Source organism: Haliotis asinina, chromosome 16 (assembly GCF_037392515.1).
Source record: "Haliotis asinina isolate JCU_RB_2024 chromosome 16, JCU_Hal_asi_v2, whole genome shotgun sequence".
NCBI lineage: Eukaryota > Metazoa > Mollusca > Gastropoda > Lepetellida > Haliotidae > Haliotis > Haliotis asinina.
In genome coordinates, this window is record NC_090295.1 from 9,591,742 (window position 1) to 9,619,303 (window position 27,562).

The 27,562-nt window shown below is 40.2% G+C and overlaps 1 protein-coding gene across 1 annotated transcript in view; it reads right to left on the bottom strand.

Annotated features, from left to right (window-relative positions):
• LOC137268287 (ATP-dependent DNA/RNA helicase DHX36-like) overlaps nt 1-19,219 on the bottom strand; it is a 31,143-nt gene extending 11,924 nt beyond the window's left edge. Inside the window, exons 1-19 of the mRNA XM_067802832.1 lie at nt 19,072-19,219; nt 16,687-16,877; nt 14,895-15,031; nt 13,406-13,781; nt 11,625-11,770; nt 11,077-11,151; nt 9,535-9,630; nt 8,380-8,462; nt 7,617-7,691; nt 7,288-7,454; nt 6,956-7,037; nt 6,025-6,138; nt 5,635-5,737; nt 4,572-4,659; nt 3,713-3,833; nt 2,984-3,127; nt 1,896-2,013; nt 1,508-1,606; nt 293-466 (exon numbers count right to left, since the gene is read on the bottom strand). Coding sequence (XP_067658933.1) covers nt 293-466; nt 1,508-1,606; nt 1,896-2,013; nt 2,984-3,127; nt 3,713-3,833; nt 4,572-4,659; nt 5,635-5,737; nt 6,025-6,138; nt 6,956-7,037; nt 7,288-7,454; nt 7,617-7,691; nt 8,380-8,462; nt 9,535-9,630; nt 11,077-11,151; nt 11,625-11,770; nt 13,406-13,781; nt 14,895-15,031; nt 16,687-16,877; nt 19,072-19,118 — 2,436 coding nt within the window. The 5' untranslated portion in view covers nt 19,119-19,219. The remainder of the gene's footprint in view (nt 1-292; nt 467-1,507; nt 1,607-1,895; nt 2,014-2,983; nt 3,128-3,712; nt 3,834-4,571; nt 4,660-5,634; nt 5,738-6,024; nt 6,139-6,955; nt 7,038-7,287; nt 7,455-7,616; nt 7,692-8,379; nt 8,463-9,534; nt 9,631-11,076; nt 11,152-11,624; nt 11,771-13,405; nt 13,782-14,894; nt 15,032-16,686; nt 16,878-19,071) is intronic.
• Between the last annotated feature and the right edge of the window lie 8,343 nt (nt 19,220-27,562).

The following is a 27,562-nucleotide window of genomic DNA, read 5'->3' on the forward strand; positions in this document are numbered from 1 at the left end:
ACCCATGTGAGGAATCAAATCTAAGTCGTCAGTGTGACAAGCTAATGTTCTAACCACTAGACTACTCAACTGTCCTCTCCACCTATCTTTACATGTAATAAATTTTCATATCAAACCCATCTGTAAGAAATGGTCAAATTATATTTTTCAGACAAAGTAAAACATTTGTAAATCTTTGTCAGTAGAAAACAAGCTTCGTTATTATTTTAAGATTACCCAAAACATTAATTGTTTGCCATCTACTTATTTCAAAGTCAAAATAATGATAGGTAAGATGATAGGTTCTACCAACCAGAGGTATGAAGAAAGCATCCTTGAAGCTGAGACTTGCAGCAACAGTCAGGATAGGGTCCAGACAGCAGAACATGGCACCAAATAGGATCATCTTCCCTGTGTGAGGGTCAACTGGCATACGGGCAAGATGATAGCCGAGGGGAAGCAGATTCTCATCCTTGTCCAAGGCATTCTGGGAACATACATGACAGACTCGCTGAGTTAAGTTGTACGCTGCATTTAGCAATATTCCAGCAATATTCCAGCAACATTATGGCGAGGGACACAAGAAATGGGTTTCACACACTGTACCCATGTGTGGATTCAATCTCAGGTCTTCGGTGTGACAAGCCAACACTTTAACCACTTGGCTACCCCACCGTCCTGGGAATATACATGAATTATAATTCACACTGACTACAGAGTCACAAGCTCACAATCGTCTTGACAAGTGTCACAGTCTTCTTGACAAGTATGTGGAGTGAATATTATACTGGCTGTGAAACTTCATCTGGCCATCTGTCACACATAAGTCTCTTTAAGAGCAATAGGGTGATGAGGGTCTCATGAACATGCCATTTTCTAGATCAGCATCACATAAACCTCTTAAACTTATACAACCTGCAGAGGTCAAGAATTCTTTCAAAAAAAAGTCTTCCTTGGGGTATATATATATATGCACTAAAATGTCCATTTGAACTAAATATGACAGTTTTGTCTTGTGTGCCAACCCGTACAGGGCCCCACAGTGTAAGTGATCCTGCTATGTAGATGGAATAATGCAGAGTGCGGTGTTAAACAACAAACACAAACTGCAACTGTCCATGTTGGTCAAAAGAGAGATAGTAGATGCTTGACTGGCATTTTAGAAGATGTTATTTGATGAACACAGAGAATTTTCTGGGTTCCATCTCCTTTCTGTTCTTTGAATACAATGTTCCAGGGCTAATTCTGTCCCAGTCATCAGGTAAAATTGGTAATGGGGCCAGAACAAGCCCTGAAACTTGGTATTCAAAGAATAAAAGGAAGACGAAACCCAGAAAATTCTCTGGGTTCATTTGAGGCTGTTCCTGCTCCATTATCTGGAAATATTTATAAACAGTAATGTTAATTGTGCCCATCACTCCACAAAAGCCGAGAGAAAGTACTTTTGAAAAATAGGCTCCAAAGTTATGTCCCTTTGACTGTCATAGTACAACAGTCCCCATTCACATGATGTTGGGCAGCAACTCACCAAATTCTGCAGTGTAATGATTGCCCTGTGTAACGCCTCCATAGATGGCTGCTGGATCGCCTTAGATATAAATGGTTCAATCTTCCCCAACTTCAACAACTAGATAAAAAAAAAATTAAAACTATCATCTTGACACAAGACAAAGAAACATATTGAAATACATCACAACACAACATTCTATTGTTCTTGTAAACGTGATACTGTAAATTCATGAATTCTTATCAGAAATACTGGCTTTTGGTTTCTAGAATATTTCAAAGAATACTGTATATTTTTCCTTCTGGAGAGATCAAATTGCTTCAAATTGTTGTAATATTGGTGTAATGTCTTTTTGATTGATTTGCTTTTGATGTCATATGCAAGAGCAATGTGAAGAATCATGTTTGACCTTGATATGGAGACACAGTTCCTCAAGTCGAGTCCGCAGAATCTCTGGGGGAAGATAATCATCAACCTCTGTCCACTTAAGTCCTGTGTAAAGATGGTAACACACACCCGGCTGAACCCTAGAACCAGAAACAGTTGGATTCATAACACGTCAGTCAGTGAGTTTCAACCCTTGCCATTAGCCTGCTTGTAATACCTCACGTAGTATCATGGCCGGGGACACCAGTGAGTGAGTGAGTGAGTGAGTGAGTGAGTGAGTGAGAGTGAGTGAGTGAGTGAGTGAGTGAGTGAGTGAGTGAGTGAGTGAGTGAGTGAGTGAGTGAGTGAGTGAGTGAGTGAGTGAGTGAGTGAGTGAGTTTAGTTTTACGCCGCACTCAGCAATGTTCTAGCTATATGGCAGCGGTGTGTAAATAATAGAGTCTGGTCCAGACAATCCAGTGATCAACAACATGAACATCGATGTGCGCAGTTGGGAACCGATGACGTGTCAACCAAGTCAGCGTGTCTGACCACTCAATCCCGTTAGTCGCCTCTTACGACAAGCATAGTCGTCTTATATGGCAAGCATGGATTGTTGAAGGCCTATTCTACCCTGGGACCTTCATGGGTCGCAGGGGACACCAGAAATGAGCTTCGTACATTGCACCTAAGTGTGGATTCAAAACCCTGGGTCTTCCGCATGATGAGGGAATGTCAGATGACTATTCAAAAATGTATTACAGATTTTAAATTAAAAACAGAAAAATATATTGAGGGAGAGAATTTACTAACCACAGCTTCTATGTCACTGTTCCTTATTGAGTCAGTAAGCAAGCAAAGTAGTTTGGTTTAACGCCACTCACACAGAACTACATGTCTTAACAGCCCTTAAGCTTGATATGAAGGAAACTTTGTGGTGATATAAGTGCTTACAACTTTGATGAAACCAATGAAATCCTATTACTATGAAACTGGGAATCGACACACTTGGGCTCCATATTTGAATGACAGCTACCAGCATCCAGCGTCCAGCTCTGCCATGCCTTGTTCTGAGATCACCTTGGATACCAACATCGATCCTTTATTTGACTAGCAACAACCAACACTCACCTTCCAGCTCGGCCACGCCTCTGTTTTGAGTTGGCCTTGGAGACCCACTTGGCTTCCAGAGTGCTGAGGTTGTTCTCTGGTTGAAAGTCTTTCACTTTGATCTTGCCACAGTCAATCACATACACGATGTCATCAATAGTTATACTGAAACCCACATTGACGGAGTCAGGAATGGCACAACATTACCCCAGCAAGCCCTAAAATAACCTGGCTAGACGGCAACAGGGTACAATGACAAGAATGTATCCAAAACCACCCAATCCAATTCAGTCATCTTTAACAAAGTGATATTTTTTATCCCCGAGTTAGTAAAGAATTTTGTGACAAATTTTGGGCGAGTATTCAAGCTATGCAACAGCTGTCTGTAAATAATCAAGTCTGGACCAGACAATCCACTGATCAACAACATGAGCATCGATCTTTGCAATTGGGAACCAATGACATGTGTCAACCAAGTCAACAAGCCTGACCACCAGATCCCATTAGTCGCCTCTTAAGACAAGCATAGTCGCCTTTTAGGGGAAGTATGGGTTGCTGAAGGCCTATTCTAACACAGACTTTCAGTGAGAACAGATAAAGAGAGGAAAATAAAACCAATCTGTTCACTATCACAGGCAACTAAATGCTATGGAGATATTGTTTAAGCCCTAGCATGTTTCCTACCATGTATTAATTCTGTTTACTTTCATTCATCTACAAGATACTCAGTTAAAATTGAAATCAACAAACCTTGTTTCTGCTATATTGGTTGCTATGACAACCTTCCTGACACCAGGTGGCGGTTTATTGAACACCTCCCTCTGATTGACTGTTGGCATGAGTGAGTGAAGTGGAATGATACGGAACTTGTCTGGAAGAAGTAAACATTGAGCAATATCACATATGTGAGTGAGTGAGTTTAGTTTTACACTGCTTTTAGCAATATTCCAGCAATATTACAATGGGGAACACCACAAATGGGCTTCACACATAGTACTTATGTGGGCAATTGAACCCAGATCTTCAGCATGACAAACAAATGCTTTAACCACTTGGCTATGCTACTGCCCCCGTATCACACATGTATCATGTCAGAAATAATCCACACCCCTGACACATCTCCATGAACTGAAATACCACAACTTTATTCAGTTAGAAATGTTCTGTAGAGATTATTTCATTCTAATTTTGGTGTATCTGCCTTATGCATGAATGGCTCTGCCTTATGGTAGGAACTCAAAGCTTGAAACAATGTAACATGTTTCAGTGGAACCTTACAAACAAATACATACCGAAACCAATACATTGTGTAAGGCTTGACAAATACCATTATTTTGTATGTCACAGGGTAAAAAGTTTTGTCATTAACACTGCAAACACACCATGTCAGGCAACAACTGTAGCATGTTGTTGTGGTCCACAGGTTTATCATTCTTCAAATAAAACACATCAGCCAGAATCAACTGTCTGTAGTCCCTGCAACATGTAGTTAGGTCAGTGGCCTGTGGGTCCCTAAGATTTACAAAGAGAAAGGTAAAGTAACCTCTTTGACTGCCATCATTTCAGTCCCCCTAGTGGCTGTATTTGACAATAGTGGGAGCTAACTCACCTGAGCTGTACATCCTGTCTGCTTGCATCATCTTATGGAGTTTGCTGATCTCTTCCCAGCCAGGAACAAACACCAGGATCGCTCCCTCCTACATAAAGGTAGATATGTACACAAGTTGGCTCATCACGATATGGTATAATATGGATACTCGACTTGAACATGGCAGGCCTCCAGATAAGGCGAGTATTTGTATCTTTTACTCAATAAAAACACATTTACTCAATCAATTACAAACTTAGCAGTACAAAAAATGCATAAGAATCACTCAAGAATCACTTTACTCAATTAACTAATTGGCTGGCGTATGCCAAATTCGTCAAGGCGCCCGAACTCTACACTAGCGCTGGCAAATGTTCAGCAATGCCTATACATCCATATGCTAGTACAGCTGTAGTAGTCACGTGACTTCCATATTTGGCAGTATAAGAATTACTAAAAACCTAGGTCAATTGAGAAGCATCTATATTTATATACTTGAAAGTGCTCATTACCCAATAAGGATAGGAAACACTGTAAAAGTACTCAATTCTTTAAGCAAGTAGGAGTATACAAAATGCCTTTTACTCCTCAAAAAGTGCAATTACTCATACATTAACAGACATCTGAGTAAATACCCAGTTGCTTAAAAAATTATCTGGAGCTCTGGACATGCCATACTGACTTTAAGCAGGCCAGTCATTATTGTGTCTTTAATGATTTGCCCCAGGTCGCGTAACAAGAATGCTGAGGCATGGAATCAAACCACTGACCTTCACTTATTTGCCAATTAGAAACACATGGTCAGCTTTATCTTGAACAGAGTAAAGAGCAGTGCATATCAATGACATTAGTCTGTCAAAACGACCCTGGAACAAATACACCCAAAATAGCTCATCCAAGTCTGGAATACATGGCACATCCTGATTACACCTAGGCTCCTTTTCTTAAATTTTATGAATATTATCTGTGAACATTTTTCTGTGAATATGTTCATTTCAGAGACTACATAATGTGTAACAAGTCAAAAGTTTTCACACATACACTGGCTACTTCCCCAGTGGTTTGTGCAAGGGAGACAACTCACCGACTTATTCAAAGAAATATGCCTGATAAGGGTGGCAATTAGATCCAGGTCGATTTTATCAAAGTCCATGTTCTGCAACGCTGTAATGGTCGAGTGTGAGTAACTGAAACAGAACATCTGCATGTAAAAGGTTCCATGTTCAAAACATCAGAATACTACATCTGAACATAATCTGTTATTCTCAAGGTATTTCAAAATAATGTTACTCTGAATACATGTCCTACATGTCCCAGCAGTATTTATCCAGAATTCAGACTTCCAGAATTAATCTGGTCGAGACAAGCAAGCTTTCACACTATTATTGTTTGTTTGTTCCCTTTCTGTAGCACTCAGCAATATACAAGCTATGACTTGCAATGTTCGGAAAAGGCATTTAAAAGATAGTGTTACCTCCCTTCCAGGTTTCTGCACCAGACCTCAAAGTTCCATCGCTCTTCATCTGCCTCTCGACTCCGCTTTCCCCTAGGACGCCGACGCTGTGGCTGACTTGAGTCTGGCTGATACCTGACAAAGGAATAACAACAAAATCTCACTTATGAAAAGTGAAAACTCCATATGGCTCTCTCCGTACCAGAGATTACAAAGAATTTGTGAAAAGCTCTCACAGGTTGTAAAACCTTGAAACAGTAAGGTGTTTGGTTCCAATGGAACCTCCCAAACACTTTAACCCCATTAATGCACAAACTGAAATTCCCTATTAAGTGGGTGACTGAGATTAGATTTATGCTGCTCTCAGCAATAGTCCAGCTATATAGTAGTGGTCTGTAAATCACTGAATCTGGACCAAACAATCCAGTGATCAAAAGCATGAGCATCAGTCTATGCAAATGGGATGCAAAGATATATGTCAACCAAGTCAGCGAGCCTGACCACACGATTCTCTTGCGCCTCTTATGAGAAGCATGGGTTGCTAAGATCAACCTTCATGGGTGCCCAATAAGACGCCTCGTAACATCAGCATGCCATTTATTTAGGCAAACTATCATGAAGGTAGAGTGAGTGAGTGAGTTTAGTTTTACGTCGCACTTAGCAATATTCCAGCTATATGGCGACGGTCTGTAAATAATCGAGTCTGGACCAGACAATCCAGTGATCAACAACATGAGCATCGATCTGCGCAGTTGGGAACCGATGACATGTGTCAACCAAGTCAGCTAGTCTGACCACCCGATCCCGTTAGTCGCCTCTTACGACAAGCATAGTCACTCATGAAGGTAGAGGAAAGTAAGGTTCTCTGTAGTGACTACAGAGTAAAAGTGAGGCTCCCTGTGGTGAGGTCAGAATGAAGTGAAGTTTTGTATTGTGAGAAAACGGCTCCTACTTCAACATTTCAACGACATCCTCCAGCAGGTATTCTTCCACAGGGTACGTGTAGCCAGGGATGTTCAGCTGTGGGCAGTCATCTGAAGACACAACGGTAGAATGTAGATGTTGAAATGTTCACTCTGTTATTTCTTGTACAAAATATGAGAAACGTTTGTGCATTAAATCCTGTGTATAAAATATGTCATGGTCATAAATGACATTTCAACATAATGTAGCGACATATGAAAGCATATTACAGTGGGGACCTTTTGAAAGGAACTCACTGTAATAGCACTGCGTAGTTCAAACTCTCTGAAAGGTATTATCACATGGTCAAGAAATACTCACTAAAATATTTTGAGAACATTGCTGCATTTAGTGTAGCACTCATCAGTATGACCTTGAGGTCAGGTCGGCGAGGTAGAATATCCTTGAGAATGATCATGAGGAAGTCAGACTGAAGGTCACGTTCATGGATCTCATCAAGGACGATGTGGGTTGCTCTCTGAAGAAGCCTGGCGACAACAGAAGGCAAATATTCTTATTAAACCTACAGTATGGGCAAGTAGGGCAGTAGTACCATCTTTAAAGAAATTCTGGCCTGACGTTTAACTGAACAAAATGATTGCTGAATCTCCAGATATTGAGACAGATCAGTCACTTCAGTGAATACTCACGGATCAGATTCAAGAAACTTCAGGACAATCCCTGTTGTGCAGTACAGAATGGAGCCATTCTTTCGTGGTAATCTGCTGCAAAATAAACATCATCATCATCATCATCATCATCATCATCATCATCATCATCATCAAGAGAGTGACAGTTGTTTTATTCTAACGACTGGAATATTAACACTTATGTCACGGGCATTGGCTAGCACTCGGTCACTAGATGCAGCACACGGTAGGCAACCATACTGATCCAGGGGTTTCAAGTTTCTACAATGTTATGAACCCTGAACCCAATCACAACACCATCCAAAAATTGGAGTTCCAAGACCTTACACTGTTCTTTCAGCAACAGCACTGGTACTTCACACAATTCAAACACAACCAGATATTTCTTTGAGTATGTTTTTCTCCTCATAATACTCTGGGATAATGTTTCAAGACAATCTTATCTGCTGTTCTAACATCACCAATTTGGACCTCTACGTAATCTGAAGTATTAGAGCCCTGAAGTTAAATGTGCAATTCCACATTAGTTGAGACAAGACAGATTCCATTGTTTCACAACAGTATTGAACAGCTAAAAATACTGTAACTCTGGCTTTTCATCAAACCTTGAAGTAGAAAACGTAACATAAACGCTTGCTTTTATGAGATTTCCTTTTTTTGAAAACTTGCGTTTCTTTTGCTGTTCAGTATACTACATGAGTAAATTATCGAGTATCGATCTTAAGTATCGTGATCAGGAAGTAATTGCTGGACTGAAACTCACTACTCTAGACGTATCTGGTACCCGACACTGCTGTCTGACCCCCCACATCTCTCACACCGCTCTGCCGCCACTCTCTCCGCCACCTGGAGAAGATAATTTTGATTACCTGTGGTAGCATGAAAAAATGAAAATATTTAAACAAAGGAAACAGAGAAACGGATGTTTGACTTTACTCTTCAGGAACTGCCTTTTCATTGTAATATTTTGACTGTTGTTAGGCTGTGTCATCTTAGTTCACATTTTTTGTTGTAACGTAGCTGTTTTCATAATTGTGTATAACAATATGTAATTATTTGCTGCGGGACTAGGCTGGTGGGTGTAGCCTCGAGTTTAAAGCGTTCACTGTCACACCAAAGACCATGGTTCGATTCCAAACATGGGTACAATGTGTGAAGCCCATTTGTGGAGTTCCCTACCTTGTTACTGCTTGAATATTCCTAAAAGCGAGACATGCACGCACGCACCATTCCACACGGTAATATGGTAACTGTGTGGTCATTTACATGTGTTTGCATTTATGTTTCATATGCGATAGTTTGTTTTCGTGAAAATATATTGTCATGTGATGTTATCAACGTGTGACTACTTCCATGGCATTGTGTCAGTGAGTCAATGAGTGGCTATATTACAGAGTCTGTGTGTTACTGTACAGTGATGTGTTGTTTAACGTAGTTATCAAGCAATTTTCATATTTAGGCTTTTAGTCCTGTGTTTACTAATACTACATTATTACATCACTGTTTTAATGTAACTTTGCACTGGGGGAGGTTAGGAGTTAAGGTACTTGGACTGAGGACCCTCCTTAGAAATACTCTAACAAGAGGAATTCTTCTTTGTCTGTAGAATCAAGGGCTACGGGGGCCAAGATGACAAAGAAACCTCATTTTCCCAATCTACACCAATTACGTTGTTTGGTGACTGCAGGTTTAGATCAACAACATCACACATATTGACTGGCCTGCAAGGTCACCCGATTGTAATCCCAACATTACTGGAAGTGATTTCAATAAATGAAAATGTAATGAGACTAAACATTTGTGTTGCTTAACTTTTTGTGAGGAGTATATATATCATTGACGACATAGTCTTAATACCTATGTTAACTAGTGACTATTTAACATACAAACCATGTTTTACTATGGTAACGTGACTCACAGATATTGCACTAATCCTCCTGGGCTGTGTACAGATGACTCGGCATTGAGACCCGATCCCCATCTCAATACAATCGTCCAGGATAAACTGAGGGACCTGAAAACACACAACCAAACACAATTTCTGACCACAACCCATAAACAGGGGTTCAAATTTTTTTTTAAAAGCCACTCGGCACAGGGCAAGTGACTTCAAGGAAGTAACTAGTCCCCACTAAGTTTTCACTTGTCCTGATTTTATGACAATGTTTGATGATACTGTTTACTGCACTATTTATCGAAGAGTGATAAATTTCAAAGAATGATAGCACTAAATTATTATTATTGCAAAAGGTAATAGCTACATTATGAGCAGGTATGAAATGAAATCAAAGTTTATTTGCAGTTTGAAACCATAAGTGGAAATTATGTAGTAGTACACGGACAAGCAAGATACCATTATTTGATTGCCTGAAATGAAAATTGACTTGTCCTGACCGTCCTGCGATGGGATTTTTTAACCGATGATAAAGATCCATAAATTGTGATAAAAGGCAACAAAAGAGACAGTGTGGTCAGGCCAGATGACTTGTTTGACAAACTCCATTGTATTCTTATTGCACACATAGATGGCCATGCTGTTAGTCACTGGATTGTCTGGTCAAGACTCAATTATTTACACACTGCTGCCATATAGCTGAAATATTGCTGAATGCAGCATAAAACATAACTCACCAATGCCTCACAAGTTGAGAAGCTAACAAGCAGACATTGATGAATTCTGGTCAATTACCACACAGAAGTATGAAATGCCTGAAAATTGAGAATCAGTGAATGATAGTTCTTTGTGGTAATGCAGCCCCATGTATTCTAGGTATAAGACAATGTAGTGAAAACTAAGAAATCTGGATGAGACAAACCAATGACTGATATCATGATCAACATCCCCTGTCACTGATGACACATAAAACAAGAAGACATCATCATCAATATCCCACACCACAGTGTTCTGTTCCTGTCTATTAAATACACAATCATTTCCTGAAAATACATACCATATTTCTTTTTTCCCTATCAATGATAGGATGCACTCAGTCAAGAAAACCATGACTAGGGCCATAACTCGTTAAAGAATTTCTCTTGTCAAACTCAAGGCATTTGTGTCCCAAATTTGATTTTCCTATCTAAGACAGTTTCTGAGCCAATCTGTAACCACTGGGAAAACCGTGAACTAAGTCAAGACACAAGTGGCAAGGACCATAACTCTGTAAAAATTTGTACCTTGGTTTCCTTGTTCAAAGTCGAGAATTCATGTCCTGAAAACACATACCAAACTTGGTTTGCTATAAAGATTTTTGAGAAAATCTGTTCCCATGATCTTGATCAGACTTAAATTCCCCATAACCACAACCACGAGAAACAACCCTAAAGCCACAAATTATGAGCAATCCCTTTAAGTCCGGAATTCCGACCATCTGTATAGTGGCAGTTCTGAACCAGCAAAACTCCAGTAGGTTTTGTGTCAGTAGTTAATTATAACTGGCTGCAACAACAAAAAACTGACCTGGGTTGTTTTCCCACAGCCAGTCTCTCCACTGATCACAACAACCTGGTTGTTACGTATGTCATCCATCAGTTTCTGAAATGAAATTGCAACACTTATAAATGATCATATATATGAGGTAGTACAGGGTCTAACACTGTGCACAAATGTGGAGAATGGAACTTGAAGCAGAAACACAAAACTATTGGAAAACTACATAAAAAAAATATCTACTGTGTATCAAGTATCCTTTAGATGTTGATTACCTGTCTTTTTCTACAGACCTTTATTTACAGAACAAAATCATTCATCACACATACAAGCCATGATGACGCTGGAATATTGCTAAAAACAGCATAATACCAAAACTCACTCACTCACTCACTCAACCATCAAACATAAATGAATTCTGTTTTGGTGTAAAAAACATATTCTTGATGGTAATTTGAGACAACATTTTAATTTAGTGTTTGTTGTTTAACATCACACCCAGCAATTTGTAGCTATATAGCAGAGGTCTGTAAATAATTACTAAGTCTGGTTTGAGGGTTCAGTAAGAAAACTCTCACCTCCCTCATTTCATAGGAGGGTAACTTCTTCCTGAACTGCATCATCTTGCAGTAGTCATCCTGCAGCTGTTTCTCATTGTACTCCTCCAGCATCCTATCACTAAGATGATCTTTCTCATCCATCGGGTCTTCAGCATACTTTGCACCTGGGAAACCAACAACGTCTATTAGACAATGGATTCACAATTATTTCTCTGTTATCTGTGGGGATTTGCACTCTACCCCTACCCTGACCATAGGTTGCTTAGTTTGGTATTTAACACTGCACTGAGAAATATGCCTCCTATATGATGCAGGTGGGTAAATAATCAAGTCTGGACCAGATAAGCTAGTGATCAACAACATGAGCATTGATCTACGCAACTGGGATATAATGACGAGTGTCAACCAAATCAGCGTGTCTGACCACCATATCCAGTTAGTTGCCACTTACAACAAGCATGGGTTGCTGAAAAACAATTCTAACCCAGGTCTTCACACACTTATCATTAATGGACTTATTATTATTCCAGCTCGCTCACAAGATGTACTCCATCATCAGAAGCATGAACAGAAGCATAACATAATGGATGCAGCAAAGTGGCCATAAGACTGATGTTTCATCAAAGATTGCTGGCAAAAAAATATGTTGATACATTCGTACACGTTACCTTCATTTGTATCTTTATCATCAAAACATTACCTCATAATACGTGCACTGGCATAAGAAAGCTATCATCAGTGTACAAATATAGTGAATGCCATTTGGAAAGTGGTAAAATGTAAGTTATGTTATATTTGGGATTACACTTTCTCAGTAAAGTACAGATTCTTCTACTTTTGTAGGGTTGAGTCCCATCCAGGAACCCACACCCTAAGAGTCAGGCACTTATTCGCCAGCACACATATTGAGAAGCGTAACCTGATCAGCAACTGCTCTTCCTGTCTTGACAAAGACAGTAGAAGCAGTAATGACTGCGGGGGTTAGACGGCTGACTTTGTGCAGTGATGATTTGGTGCCTGACCCTAACGGACCCAACCGAACAAACACAGAAGACTTGGTACTGTACTGAGAGAGAGTAATCCCAAATATAACATGCTACAAATACTGTACCTTCTAAACTTTAACATACCCTATTATCATTATGCGCTATGGTACCCAGAGACCTACGACAGTTGGGTTGAATGACAGTTTTGCACCAAATAGGTATGTGGGCTTCATCAAGGTCATAAACATCTGATGACTAGATCATGTCAGGATTTTTTCAGACATTAAGTTGACATGATAGATCAGAAACACTGAGTATCAGGCCCCCCAGATAAGTTCCCCCATTAAAACTAAAAGTGACCCCCCTTCCTCCTTCCCCGTCTTAACAGAACTGTTTCTAATAAAACCAATTTTAAATTAAATCCATTAACACAACGTGATTGTGACTCTTAAAAGTTGTGCCCTTATGAATAAACTGGTGATCAAAGAAACTAGCTGTGCACTAAAGACAGCATCACCTGTACAGTCATTAATGTGAAGTATTTCCTGCAGCAGATATGAAGGGCTGCTTCTACCACATGTCCCAGAAAATTTATCACAGAATTCAAGCTGCTGGACTTCAGGTGCAGTAATTTTACTTTTAGTTTGAGTGCTTTTGTCATGAGGGGGCAGTACTTAACCCAGTGGGGGCGCTCAGCATTGACCCAAACACTGTATATCACATTGTTAACAAAAAATCACAATACTGAGAGTATTGCAAAGTGACAAAATGGCTATTACACCCATGTTACAAAATTATAGTCACAAAACAAACCTTCGAAATCCACAGAACCCTCAGCCAGTGGGAATTCATCCTCAGCTTTTGCATATTCTATAATAGCCGACATGGATGGCACTTCCTCTTCCAGCTCTTCTTCATCTTTGTCGTCTCTAAAGTCTGTAGTGTCTGGGAATGCACATGCTCCTTTCAATTCAGGCTGTGCCCGAGAGCTGGTCTCTCCATATGGGTTGTCAAACATGTCTTGGGGGGAACTTGCTGTCCAGTTTTTGTTGTCAAGTGAATTGGATTGTGATGCTGGCCTTATATGTGGGCTGTCAAACATATCTACACGAGGCTCAGAGGAGTTGATTTTGTCAAGGAGGTCACGAATGTGGTGCTCTCTGTGTGAATCCATGGCAACTGTTGGTCTCTAAAAAAAATTATACCACTAAAAAACAGGTAAATATGTATAAATGTATTCAAAGTATCAAGTAAAAATTATTAACAAACTTTCTTAAGTGTTTAAATCTGTTTATACTTTGGCTAAAATATAGAGCAAATTTGTAAACAGGAATTAATACCTGCTACAGGCACCAGTACCACCCGTCTGAGACAAACTGTAGTAACACCTACCTGCCACAAGCCACACCCACCTGCAAGACACAAGACCCACCCAGCTTCTACACAGTAGTACCACTCACTTGCCAGACACACAAACACTACGTATCTTCTATAGGGACTTCCTCCACTTACTTGTAACAGACCCTAGCACCATCCACCTGCCACAGATGCTAGCACCAACCAGCTTACAGAATCAAGCACCAGTCACCTACCAGAAACACTACCACCACCCAGCATACAGAATCAAGCACCAGTCACCTACCAGAAATACTACCACCACCCAGCTTACAGAATCAAGCACCAATCACCTACCAGAAACACTACCACCACCCAGCATACAGAATCAAGCACCAGTCACCTACCAGAAACACTACCACCAACCAGCTTACAGAATCAAGCACCAGTCACCTACCAGAAACACTACCACCACCCAACATACAGAATCAAGCACCAGTCACCTACCAGAAACACTACCACCAACCAGCTTACAGAATCAAGCACCAGTCACCTACCAGAAACACTACCACCAACCAGCTTACAGAATCAAGCACCAGTCACCTACCAGAAACACTACCACCACCCAGCATACAGAATCAAGCACCAGTCACCTACCAGAAACAATACCACCACCCAGCATACAGAATCAAGCACCAGTCACCTACCAGAAACACTACCACCAACCAGCTTACAGAATCAAGCACCAGTCACCTGCCATAGATGGCTCGCACCACCCAGCATACAGAATCAAGCACCAGTCATCTACCAGAAATACTAGCACCACCCAGCTTACAGAATTAAGCACCAGTCACCTACCAGAAATACTAGCACCACCCAGCTTACAGAATCAAGCACCTCAAACCTGGCACAGATGCAAGCGCAAGACGCCAGCTTCACCTACCTGCCACAACCACTAGCCACCTACCTGTTCTCTGTCTTGCTTCTCCTTCTTTTCCTTGCTGCGTCTGGCATACCACATTCCAATGTCTCGCCCACGTAGACCAGGAGGGGGCCGACCACCACGGCCTCCACCAGCACTGTGACTATCACCATCATTGGCACCTATGTCAGTTATATGCATTATGAGAGAATGTTGGAAGGTAGAGTCATGGTAGTTATATGTAAACTCAGCACTCAGCAACAATTGACAACTCTGAAAATTCCAAGTTCAGTGTACATTTCTGTTTTCAGTTGAATAAACACATTGCAATACTGAACTACCAACTGAAACTGCCTAACATCACAAGCCCCTGTGCTCAGGTTACCTCCCCTTCTTACAGTCACGCCAGATCACTATCTCAATCTAATGATCTCAATCTAAGCCCACTCAATGCACTTGACTGCAACAGTGTTGTTGTTTAACACCATACATAGTATTCCAGTCTGTTGATAATAATCGATACTAGCAACAGTCCACACAGGTGCCAGTTCTAACCTGCAATCTCACTGGGTTAGAACTGTCCTCACAATATTTCAAACGTGGGCGCATGCACAAAACAACCTTAGCATAAATAGTGCAGAGGTACTTAGTGTAAAAAACTGAAACAAGTCTACTGGAGGTAATGCAAGATGTATTTGGTAATGTTGGAAAGCCTGGAATCTCTAGGTTTCCAAAACCAGTGTCGCCAGACCTGAAACATCCTCGATATCTCCAGGGTATACATTCTGATAAGTCTCCACTATACCCTGGATGCATCTGCGGGTCGGCCTGATAATTTTATTACCTCCCCTTGCTTGCTCCGCCAATCAGCAAGGCTAACGTTATAACCGAACTTGCCAGTGTCAACAAAGGCAGCAGTTGCAACTGCAAAGGTTTGCTCGCCATGCAACTCACAATTTGGGGAAATCATACAGGAAAATTCATAGGTCTGAAACCTTTTCAAAAACATATGCAAGAAATCCATTAACCCTTTTCAGAGAACATCTGCATGGTTTGTTTGCCAAGTTTAATCGGTTAGAGAATTTAAGAAGCGAAAGTGAGTTGTGATTGGTTCGCTCAACTTCCCAGCATAGACACCTGATCGGATAAAAAGCCAGCCAAGGGAGGTAATAAATTTATCGTAGATACCATAGACACATCCAGGGTACAGTGGAGACTTTTTGGACCGCATACCCTGAAGTTATCGAGGATAGACCTGACAGTGTCAGGCAATATGTCACTTTTGTGCATTTTCAAGGTAACCATGCTATTTGTCAGAGAACATGAGGCTATACATAAAGGAATATATCTTCAATATGAATAGTGACTTTATCCTTTTTGAGAATGTATGTGCTGATCCAAGCACTGCTCCACCAAACCATGTAAAAAATATGGTCAAGGTCAAAGGTCAAGGTAATCCTCTTTGTTCCTATTCTTGCTTCAAATTCTATGTTTAACCTCGCATCTTTCTTAGCTGCTGAGTACAGTGAGTGGCAGCAGTCTGTAAATAATCGAGTCTGGACCAAACGATCCAGTAATCAACAACATGAGCATCGATCTGTGCATTGGGAACCAATGACGTGTCCAAAAAGTAAGTGAGTCTGACCACCTGATCGCGTTAGTCACCACTTACGACAAGCATAGTCACCTTTATGGCAAGCATAGGTTGCTAAAGGCCTGTTCTACCCCAGGACCTTCACAGGTCTGCTGAGTATGGAATAAATACAGCATCATGTATTTGGTATCATAAGACACCTGAAAGACCTTCTCTCAATTACACACAAACTGTTATGGTTACCATCCACATTGTCGTCCCTCCAGTCTCTACCACCATGTCTCGAGTGGCCTCGGTCTCTCCTGCCATGTCTGTCCCCATCATCGTCATGCCTCCTGCCTCCATAGCCTCTGCCACCTCGGCCCGAGCGTCCTCCCCAAGAGTCACCTTTGTGTCCCCTCCCACGGCCGTACATATCTGCAGTTGACAGCAGACTGAAACACAAATTCAGTTTGGTCAAAAGTTTAACACTTACAGCATTTCATGAACATTCTGGCCATTACATCCCATTGTGGCAGTTTATGGTTGTTGAAAGTCATAAATATCGGTAGTCTTGCTGTGCTTGTTATACTGGCCAATAAAAGAGATATATTCAGAGATATATTTTCAAACAGGCTTTTCAGGCCAGTAGACATAAAAAGCAGTTTTCGACTGGCCCAGTTAAAAATAACGATTGCAGTAAAAGAATAATTTTATACTAACCAACTGTAGGGAGGCAAACACATATAAATGATTATGGTGAGGCTTTGTATCAGTTATCAGAAGAAGGGATATGGACGGAAGTCTTTCCATCTCAATAACTAGCAGTGATACATACCCTTGTGGGCAACTAACAGCATGGTTCTAATTCGCCCAGACAAATTTTTACTCACTTCAGGCCTTGGGGTGAGTGTTAATTTCTATCACTGTATATTCACATTTTTTCAAGGTAGAGGTCTGTATTTTTTCAGTTTGTGTGGTGTTAGCAATAATAAAGCAATGTCAGTGCTTGACAGGCCAAACCTATGCTTGTACTGTTGTAGGGAATAGAACTCAGGTGTTCAATGTGACAAGCGAATGCCTGAACCAGTGCGGTAATGTCCCACTCTTCTGACGACAAACACAGTGAACAGTTTCTGGTTGCAAGACACTGCAAAACTATGTGAACATTCAGACTGAAAATGCTTCAAGCTGACTTGAGGGTCGAGAATGTCAAATTACCTACAACCTTAGTACATGTACCTGTCAAACTGATGATACATGATTACAGCCTAGGAACTAACAGAATATATATTTTCTCACAGGATCATATTCAGGTCACTGACATTGCATTACTGGTATCAGATGTGGCCTCATCTACTTTAAATCATGAAAAGAATTTTTGGTGTTACCTTACAAGAGAATTACAAATCTGTTTGTACAGGGCATAGATTCTACTTGAGAAGCCATCTGTTTTGTAATGGATTTTTTTAGGGGCTAAGAAGACTATGGACAGCAGATGATGAAACAGTCTTTGCAACAACCTCTGCACTAAAGTTAGGTGTGTGATTCTAGCGTGAATATATTTAAATCCTTTTAAACTGAAAAGGAGACCCAGTGTACAGTAGATTCAGAAACATGAGAAGTGAATACTTATACTCGGACCTTGTTGAATCGTGGCATTCATGGTATCGCAGCAAATCGGTATTTCTTGTTTTACATGCTAGACATGTCTTTTCGAGGTGATTATTTATGTCAATCGACAGCCTAACATCAGTGGCTCGTTTACCTTTTTGAAATCGGCATGATGTATCAAATCCCCATAAGTTTTATCCAGCAGAATTATTAACATTAAAATCTGGAATCTGTCTGACCCCCATCCAAGAAATACCTGCTATAATATTTACGCTTCATATTTGACCATTCCCACTCCATCTGAACTACGTAGCCAAAAATATAGTGGAAGTGATGTCATGGGCTATATTTATCTCCTGGGGAATGAATTCAAGTGTTTACGGTGATACAATGGCGTTCTCCCCTTTGATAAGTGTTAATCGTCTCTGTTTGTCTAATAGTTTTCGCTGAAACACTATCAAAGTTAAAATAATAGCCGTTTCACAGATGTGTTGATTAAATGTCATGTTAATCAGGTTTTACAATAAAATAGGCATCATAAGCTTATTTCCGATTATGGATGTGTCAAGTACCGCGATACAACGAGGTCGAGTTCATTTATGGCTTTAGCATTAGACGAAAGGGCTGGGTGGAAGGGAAAATATCAGTGAGAGAGACTGCTCAGTCACCAGCATTTACGACTCACGATAAGTGTTAACATATATCTTTTAACAATGTTGAATTCGCTAGAAGCCGGTCACACTTCCTTACGTGCCCCCACCTAATCTTGGGGGTTAGGGTTAAGTTTAACCCATGAACACTGACACTACTCAAGTTTAGGCACAAAACAAAATCATAAAATACGTGGGTGTACGGAAGGAACCCTTTCCAGGAAGTCTTTCTCAGAAGCCTGATCTCCAACACACAGAGTGAAATTGGACTCCGTGACCGTGTGAACAGAGAGAGGCAACAGCCAGACGAACGCAGCAAGGGCAGCACTACTCCTATACTGACAGTAATCTTTCTTTAACGCGAAAATATACCACAAAGCAATACCTCGATAATTTTGAGGCGTCAACTGCAATAAGCAATCGTCTAATCATATATTAGATTCACAACGGCATAACGTTAGCAGTTTATCTCAGAACCACATGCAATCCGTGTTGTTACCCAAACCGGAACCGACATTGTATGTTATGAAATTGCGGAGTTCGTTTAAAACGAAACGATGATTTTCAAACATGGAATGAGTTGCAAAAATCGACGTTTTCAAACGCTTCGTATATTTCTTTATATATTTGACATTTTTCTACCAAACGCATGCGGTGATCTCAATATATTGTGATATATATTTATATAACGACAGTGTCAATTATGTGGGTGCCCCAGCAACAAAATGGCCCAGGAAATCGGGTCGTCACTATTTTAAACCCTCTCAGATGACATGACGTAGGATTGAATTTATCGAGCTGAACACTCTCGTGGCATCTCGCGTATTACTTAAAGTGACTGTCATTTTGGCTGTGCGCGAACAAGGACCATATATAGACAACAGAAGAGACATACACGTGTGATAATCGTGATTGGATGAAACAGAGTAAGATGTTTATGTTTTATAGCTTCTGTTTCTTTTAAGCACATTCATCCAGTAAATAAAACTCAGCACAATTTTAGCATTGTCATCACTGACATCAGTCGTGTATTTTTGCAATTCAACACAAATATGAAACTGCATGCTGGTGTGACGTGTATTTTTTACCGTTTTTGTGATTTTTATGAATATATGCGGTGGAGATGGAAAAGTGGAATGTGCACATGAAATGTAGAATGACATCTCAGGATTTCAGAAAAAATACAGAATACAGTGAGTCTTAATTACTTCAACGCTTTGGTGGTGCGGCCCTGTTTCCAACACAACTTATATGCACATTCGCCCACGGTGGCCCTACTGGCTATAGCGACCAGTTATCGCCGCGTACCAGTCATCGCCAACACTAGGCTGTAGTGCTTGCGCAGACAGCTTTACTTGTACTTCTGTAGTAATTCACACATTGACACATCCAAAAAACGACTGGTTACAATGGTTAAAATTACTGTGAGTATCTTGCGTTGTACACGTTACAAATATGAATCCCTCGGAAAACGAGACCCAGACACGTCGGGGGTGTTGACTTGAAATTTCATAAACGATGAGAAATGAATGAAAATCATCGAGGCTGTGTTGTGAATCTATGACTTGACATTTCAGTCCATAAAAAGTGACGATTTTAATTTGTCTGACCATACCCATAATGCCAACATTCAGTCACTTAACTTTGAAGTGACCCAAATTTCCATCTCCGTTTTATGGACTCGACAGATACCATGCAGACGATACTGACAAAATATAACTGTCAGTTTTCACCTTTATCTTTCCGTTTTTACCCGAGAAAACAATCACTGCGAAAATTGCAAACTACTACTCGAAATGTCAACTTTCATAAGTTCAACCCGGCGGTGACATCCCCATATTCCCATCAGCTTATATCAGCATCCGTCAACATTCACAGTGAGAGCGAGTTTTGTTCTTTTAAATTTCTTTTTTTAAAACAAATTCCAGTTATGAAATTTCTTCAATATGTCAAGGTTTGAAACACAATGGTTTTATTACCAAGTTTATGTCAAATTAGGTGAATAACAAAGAAATTCAGAAATGTCGATAACTGGTCTTGTTAGTTGATGGGAAAGCACAATATACACAACCGCGCTCCCTCGGAGAAACACGATCGGCAACTGTAAGCATGCAGAAAACATCGGTGAATAGCTGACCTATCATCAAAACAAATTTTATTTCATTCTGTGAAGAAATAATGGAGCAAATCGTTAAAAACAGCTTAAAAATGGCGATAACTGGTCGCTAGCCAGACTGCACGCCGGGGGGGACATGGACTTTTGCCGTTTTCGGCGATTTTTAAGAGCATTTTTGGAGGAGATGGAAAGGTTTGATCTGCATATAAAGTGTAGACTGACATCTCATGATTTCAAACAGACTAACAAAAAACACAGTGAGTCTTAGTTCAAACCCTTAGTGGTAATGCGGTCCCTGTTTCCAGCACACCTATATCCTCTTTGGACCACGGTGGCCCTATATAAATATGAGACTGCACGCTGGGGGGACGTGCATTTTTGCCGTTTTCGGCGGTTTTTAAGAATATTTTGGGAGGAGATGAAAAGGTATGGTCAGCATGGAAAATGTAGACCGACATCTCAGGATTTCAGAAAAAAATACAGTGAGTCTTAATTCAACACCTTGGTGGTGATGCGACCCCTGTGTCCAACACACCCTATATACTCGTTCGCCCACTATATAAATATGAGACTGCACGTTGGTGTGACGTGGGTTTTTTGCCGTTTTCGGCGGTTTTTAAGAATGTTTTGGGAGGAGATGGACAGGCAGAGTTGCATATAACATACATACTAAAGCTAGGAATCTAGGAAAATAGTGCCTCGTAAAATTGCTTTAAAATGCAACAAAATTAATTTTATGGAATAATTTATGAACATTTATTAATATGCTATAATGATCATTGAACTTACTAATTTAAGCTAAAACGTTATTTGATCAAGTCAGTGCGCCGGAACATCTTTCATTGACGACTGACGTGTGTCTAGTGACAGGCGACGGTGTAGTGTTGAAACACATTTTGGCAAAAGTCTGTCAACTTGGGGGAAGTCAACGGTTAAAAGTTGAAGAGTTCGACAATCAATGACATGGACACCGACTCGCTTGTCACACTTCTGGGTAACACCTTTAGTCGGTATCTTGCTGCTTCTATTTCCCCGAATTCAGTTTTAGCAACAAACAGGTTGTAGGAATTCAATGCCCGGGACATTCTTATCGCTCTTCCTATTGGGTCACCGTCAACTTGAACTAGGTCTTTGACCTTGATCGGGGTTATCCTCATGGTGGCCATGCTTGTTTACAAACAATGCAAACGATTGTTTCGGTTCGTTTAAGGTTATTAATTTTTAAAAGACTACTATTTATCAGGCAGTTTTATTGCGAAATATACAATTTCTAATAAAATTAGTATTCCCAATATTTAACCTTCACGTTTACTTTTTAAATCTCAGATTGGAAGAGTACAGCATATTCCAATTGTCGATGAAACGGTAAAAAGTGTCAATGAACTTGGATCATGAAAACTAGTTCAGTCAACCAATCATATTTCTTTTCTGTTTAGCTGACCAGTCAGTGTCGAGAATCACTGAGTCACCTGTGCATCCTAGCCCGTATGAGTAATGAAATGTTATTAATACTAGCATACCCATTGGACTTGGGTAGAGTGATAGCGCTTGGCAGCTGCTTTTTACTCTCTCCCATTTATGCATTTATTCTGGTTTATATCTTCCCAGTTGCCTCAAAACACGTAAAGGTCCCGTGGTAGAATAGGCCTTCAGCAACCCATGCTTTCCATAAAAGGCGACTATGCTTGTCGTAAGAGGCGTCTAACGGGGTGGTCAGTCTCGCTGACTTGGTTGACACATGTCATCGGTTCCCAATTGTGCAGATCGATGCTCATGTTGTTGATCACTGGATTGTCTGGTCCAGACTCGATTATTTACAGACCGCCGCCATATAGCTGTAATATTGCTGAGTGCGGCGTAAAACTAAACTCACTCACTCACAGTTGCCTCAAAAACGCAATATACTTATTGGCTACATATTAAGGAACATTGTTCATGTTTTGTTGGCTAAAAAGTGTCAAGAATTATTAATCTAGTGACATTTGTTGTTGAATCTTGTCTATTTTCAACAACTTTTTCAACCCACTGTGCTATTCAAGCCCAAGCTGTGGGCAGTGGAGCAATACAAGAGAAGACAACGGAAACCAATCAGCGCTGTATCAGATACAACAGAGGTTGTGGCTGGTGGCTATTCACCAATCTGTATCAAGTCTCTCTAATTCAAGACTTTCTCCTGCAGTGTTTCACAAACTCAATTATCTTTGGATTTCTGCTGAAAACAAAGAGGGGACAACGTGCTGGTGGAAAAGTTAAAAGGAATGTTTCTGTGCAGAATTGAAGGTCAGGTTGTTCAAAATTATGAAGTAAGTATGTACGTGTGGCTGTTTGGAATTCACAAATAAAACACTTGAAATCAAGGATATCCTACTCAACAAAAATATTGATGTACATTTCTTAACTGAGACTTGTTTAAACGACTGTGGTGATGATGCACTGATAGCAGAAATGACACCACCAGGATTTCGTCTTTCACACATTCCTAGGCAAGGCAGGGGCGGTGGAGTTGCTGTTATTTACACAGCTTCTCTTGATGTCAGTGTGATGAAACCAACGGTGAACTACATGTCCTTTGAGTATATTGATACCATCATTTCATTTCATCATGGGTCTCCCTAGAGCCTGCCAGTGACTCTTCTTTTCTCGTTATACGTAAGTTCCCAGTGCCATGAGCATGAATTCGTGGGTGGACACTGGCGCTTTATAAATATCCCTGTTATTATTATTTATTGTTATATTCTAAAAAGAAAAAAAGGGTATACAACTTGAAACGGAACCAAAAACGAAAAATAATTTTTGAATCTATGTAAAACCTGAAACGGAAACAAAAACGAAATAAGATTCGTTTATATATATATATATATAAGTTGAAACGGAAACTAAAACAAACCATGGCTGTGTAATACATAAAACTTGAAACGGAAACGGAAACGAAATAAGATTGAGTTTATGTAAAATCAAAACTGAAACGAAAACGAAATAAAATTGGGTTGTATATGAAATGCAAAATGGCAAATAAAACGAAACACAGAATGAGATTGGGTGTATATAGAACACAAACAAACATTGAAATAAGATGGGATTCTATGTAAAAGTAGGACTAAAACGGAATACCATTAGGTTGCTGAAACAGCTTTATTTGATTCGCTAAAATAAGAAAAAAAATGAGGCTTACAGTTGCACCCTTGGCCATTCATCTTTCTCCATTATTTCTACCAGCACCCTTCGGTTGTTACTGACTTCCACGGCAAGTATGGTCGGCTGTGGCGTCAGTGGCTCTGACTCGTTGTTGTAAGGGGTATATTGTTCGAACATGAGCAGAAAAATGTTTTGCAACATGTCTTCCAGTCTGACTAGCATTCAGTCTTCCTAAAGCTTGGTCCCTCTGTTCAATTGATAATTGTCTATTGTCTGCCGATAGATGTACTTACAATGATGTACGAGTAATGTAACAATAATATCAGCCTACGAACTGAGATAACATGTAGGAACGGATTCATACACATTGGCCTGATACCTAAATTCGAAGTTAAGAAATCTCACTGACTATTATCCATCACGACACAATTCTTCAGTAGACGTGAAGTAATTTCCCCAAGGTTTTACCATATTCATGTACACATCCTGTGACATTCATCCAAATCTGACATTGTAAACACAGCATGTAACATTACGCATAATCGGATCCGGTTATGCGCATGTAACCTTTGACCCCCGACCAATGTACTTCCGGTTAATGAAAATGCCTTGTTATACCTAGTACGATACTTAATTCCTACTTCTAAACCTTAAAACAACACCAGGAAGTGATTTACATCCATTACGTGCATCATAATTAAGTCTTCAACTGATAAACGCTGCTCAGATAGCAAAACATCAATCGATGTTACTAAGAATAGATGTTACAAAGTTTGCACCAACAGTCCATTTGAAACATCAGTGTTGGCTCAAGAGAGAATTTTGGAGTGTTTTGACTCATCAAATTCAGCGGGCACCCCCTCTATTTTATACCTGCCCATCTATTTAACATTGGAGGGGGTCCAGAAACATTATTTTCATCAATTTGGACCCACTCAAAATTTCACCCAAATCTAACACTGAAACATTATACGATTATAGTATTCCTAGTGTTCATACAAATAAAATATTCATGTAAATATGATCTAGAGGGCTTCAAGGGAAATGTGTCTGGTGTTTCATTTGATTAACTACCTGAAACAGCGAAATATAACTGTAAGTTGTTCAGTCGATCATCAGCATTTAAGGAGCAGGCCAGTAACGTTATCTCCAATGGATCCCTTCATCTCAGTGATGTTATGCTTGTACAAAATGACAAATAATTTTGGCACATTTTTTTGGGCCCAGTTTCAGACAAGATATGGTTGAATTCTGCAAGACCTGTCATGCATGCCAAATTATTGGAAAACCAAATCAGATAATTCCTTTTGCTCCCTTAACACCTATACCGGATTTTGAGGAACCTTTCTGTAGAGTTATTGATTGTGTTTGTCCATTACCTAAGACTACGTCTGGTAATCGGTATCTACTCACTATCATGTGTGCTTCTATCAGATTTTCTGAAGCAATTCCACTTCGTAGGATTGTTGCTCCTGTGATTGTCAAGGCTTTGGTCAAATTTTTTACCTTGCTTTGCTAAGGTGTTTCAACAAGCTATAGTATATGTACCAGTTGGAGTATTAAGCATGTTAAGCGTAGTGCTCATCATCCGGAGTCACAGGGAGTTTTCAGAGAAGTTTCATCGAACATATACCCCCATTCCACTGAGCACCGTTGTACCCCTGTCTATTCTGTTCTCTCCAGAACGGCAAACACGGGAATGAGTCGGGAATTTAACGCATCAAACGTATTGAAATGGCAGAGAAAACGGCATGGTCGGCAGCTAGATGGGGCTGGTCGGCTGGATTTTCTTAACTGTTCAAAAAGCTGCCGACCAGGTCCCGTTCTTGGGTTGAACGTGATGAAGGATGGGAACAGAACGGATTGAACGGGAATGGAACAGACTGAATGGGAACAGAACGGATCAAACGGAATTCCGATTTCAGACACTGTTTAATCCGTTCCGAGCACGTTATACTTCATGTCCTGTCAGCCGACCTTTGATTTGACAGCGATTTCCGGATGTGTCAACCGTTCTGCGCCCCATGTGTTTCAGCCCGTTCCAATTTTCCTTTGATGTCTGCTTCTCTCATCCAGCTCCCGTGTCATCCGTCTCATCTGTTTTAGACACGTTTCCTGCCCCGTCCTGCCAAGCGTTCTGTATAGAAATGCCACAGTGCCAGACCAAAACCATTCCGACTGAGATGTTATGCTTGTACCCGAAGGTCGATGGTTCAATGACCTGTTTGCGTCATGTCAAAAGAATTTCCTGGCAATGTAAAAGCCCTAAATATGGCAAGTATCGTTCCCACAGATGCAGGTATCTTCGTCTCTATGTGGGTTATATATAGTATTTCTTTTCATTCCACAGAGTATGAAGTGTGGTGATCTTGATATTATATGTCATTTAACCTGGGATAATCTACAAGAGATAGGTCACTTGCTTGCTTTCATTACCGTCACGCTCCAACGCACACAGTGGCTTGGTTCGTTCCCAGTGCAACTTCGGCTGTGTTTAACAGTGCTTCAGCCAATGTATTGTATCAGTCAGAATTTTACAGTGGATAGATAGAGAGACATAGAGGGAGGGATTGATGGACAGACTATAGCAAGAATTAAGAGCAAGAATGACATGTGAACGGATAAAAAAATATAGAAAAAGAACGAAAGAAAGAAATACATGAATGGATGAAAGAATAAATGATACACCATGGCCATCCCAAATCATGTTAAAGAATGCAATACTGTCGCTAGAACACATGTATTTTGAAAACATCTAATTTGAAAGTTTTTCTACATTTGTAGTCAATTCAGATATCGTATTGCATGTGGGGCATGGCATGGACATTGACAGAATATTAACTGGTCCTGTCAGACCCCCCTAAAAAGACAGTTTTAAACTGTCACAAAGCTTTGTAAACACCTTTCCCGTTTGGCAAAAACTAAGATCAACAAGAAAGAAAGATGTTTTAGAACCATAACACTCAAGCATCACAGATATCAAGGGCGGATCAGAACAGATTGGCGATATGCCATTTTCTTCACAGAAATCAAATACACCCAAACAATTTTTCTAAAATTATAAACCTATCACTCTGAGGTAGAGACTGATGACCTATCTTCAAAGAGTAGTAACTCTTCAGGTGATCACATTCTTTCCAGAGAGCTTATTAGTGGGTGAGGATGTTGAAATGCAGAAGTTGGCTGGTAAGGCTGTTCCTTTAGAGGAGTTTAGCAAGGTTCCAGTTTGTTGTTATTATGTTGTTCTGATGTGGACATTTAGCTCACTGGATGCTCCTGCGGAAGATGAATGGAAATTGTAACATCAAATCCTGCTACTGAAATTATTTCGAAAACATGTACTTTCATTGGCTCATGAAAGTCCCATGGCAGGTCATCTGGATGTAAACAAAACTTGTGAGAAAATTTTGGCACATTTCTTTTGGCCCAGTTTCAGACAAAATATGGTTGAATTCTGCAAGACCTGTCATGCACGCCAAATTATTGGAAAACCAAATCAGATAATTCCTTCTGCTCCCTTAAAACCTATACCGACTTTTGAGGAACCTTTCCGTAGAGTTATTGATTGTGTTTGTCCATTACCTAAGACTACGTCTGGTAAAATCAGTATCTACTCACTATCATG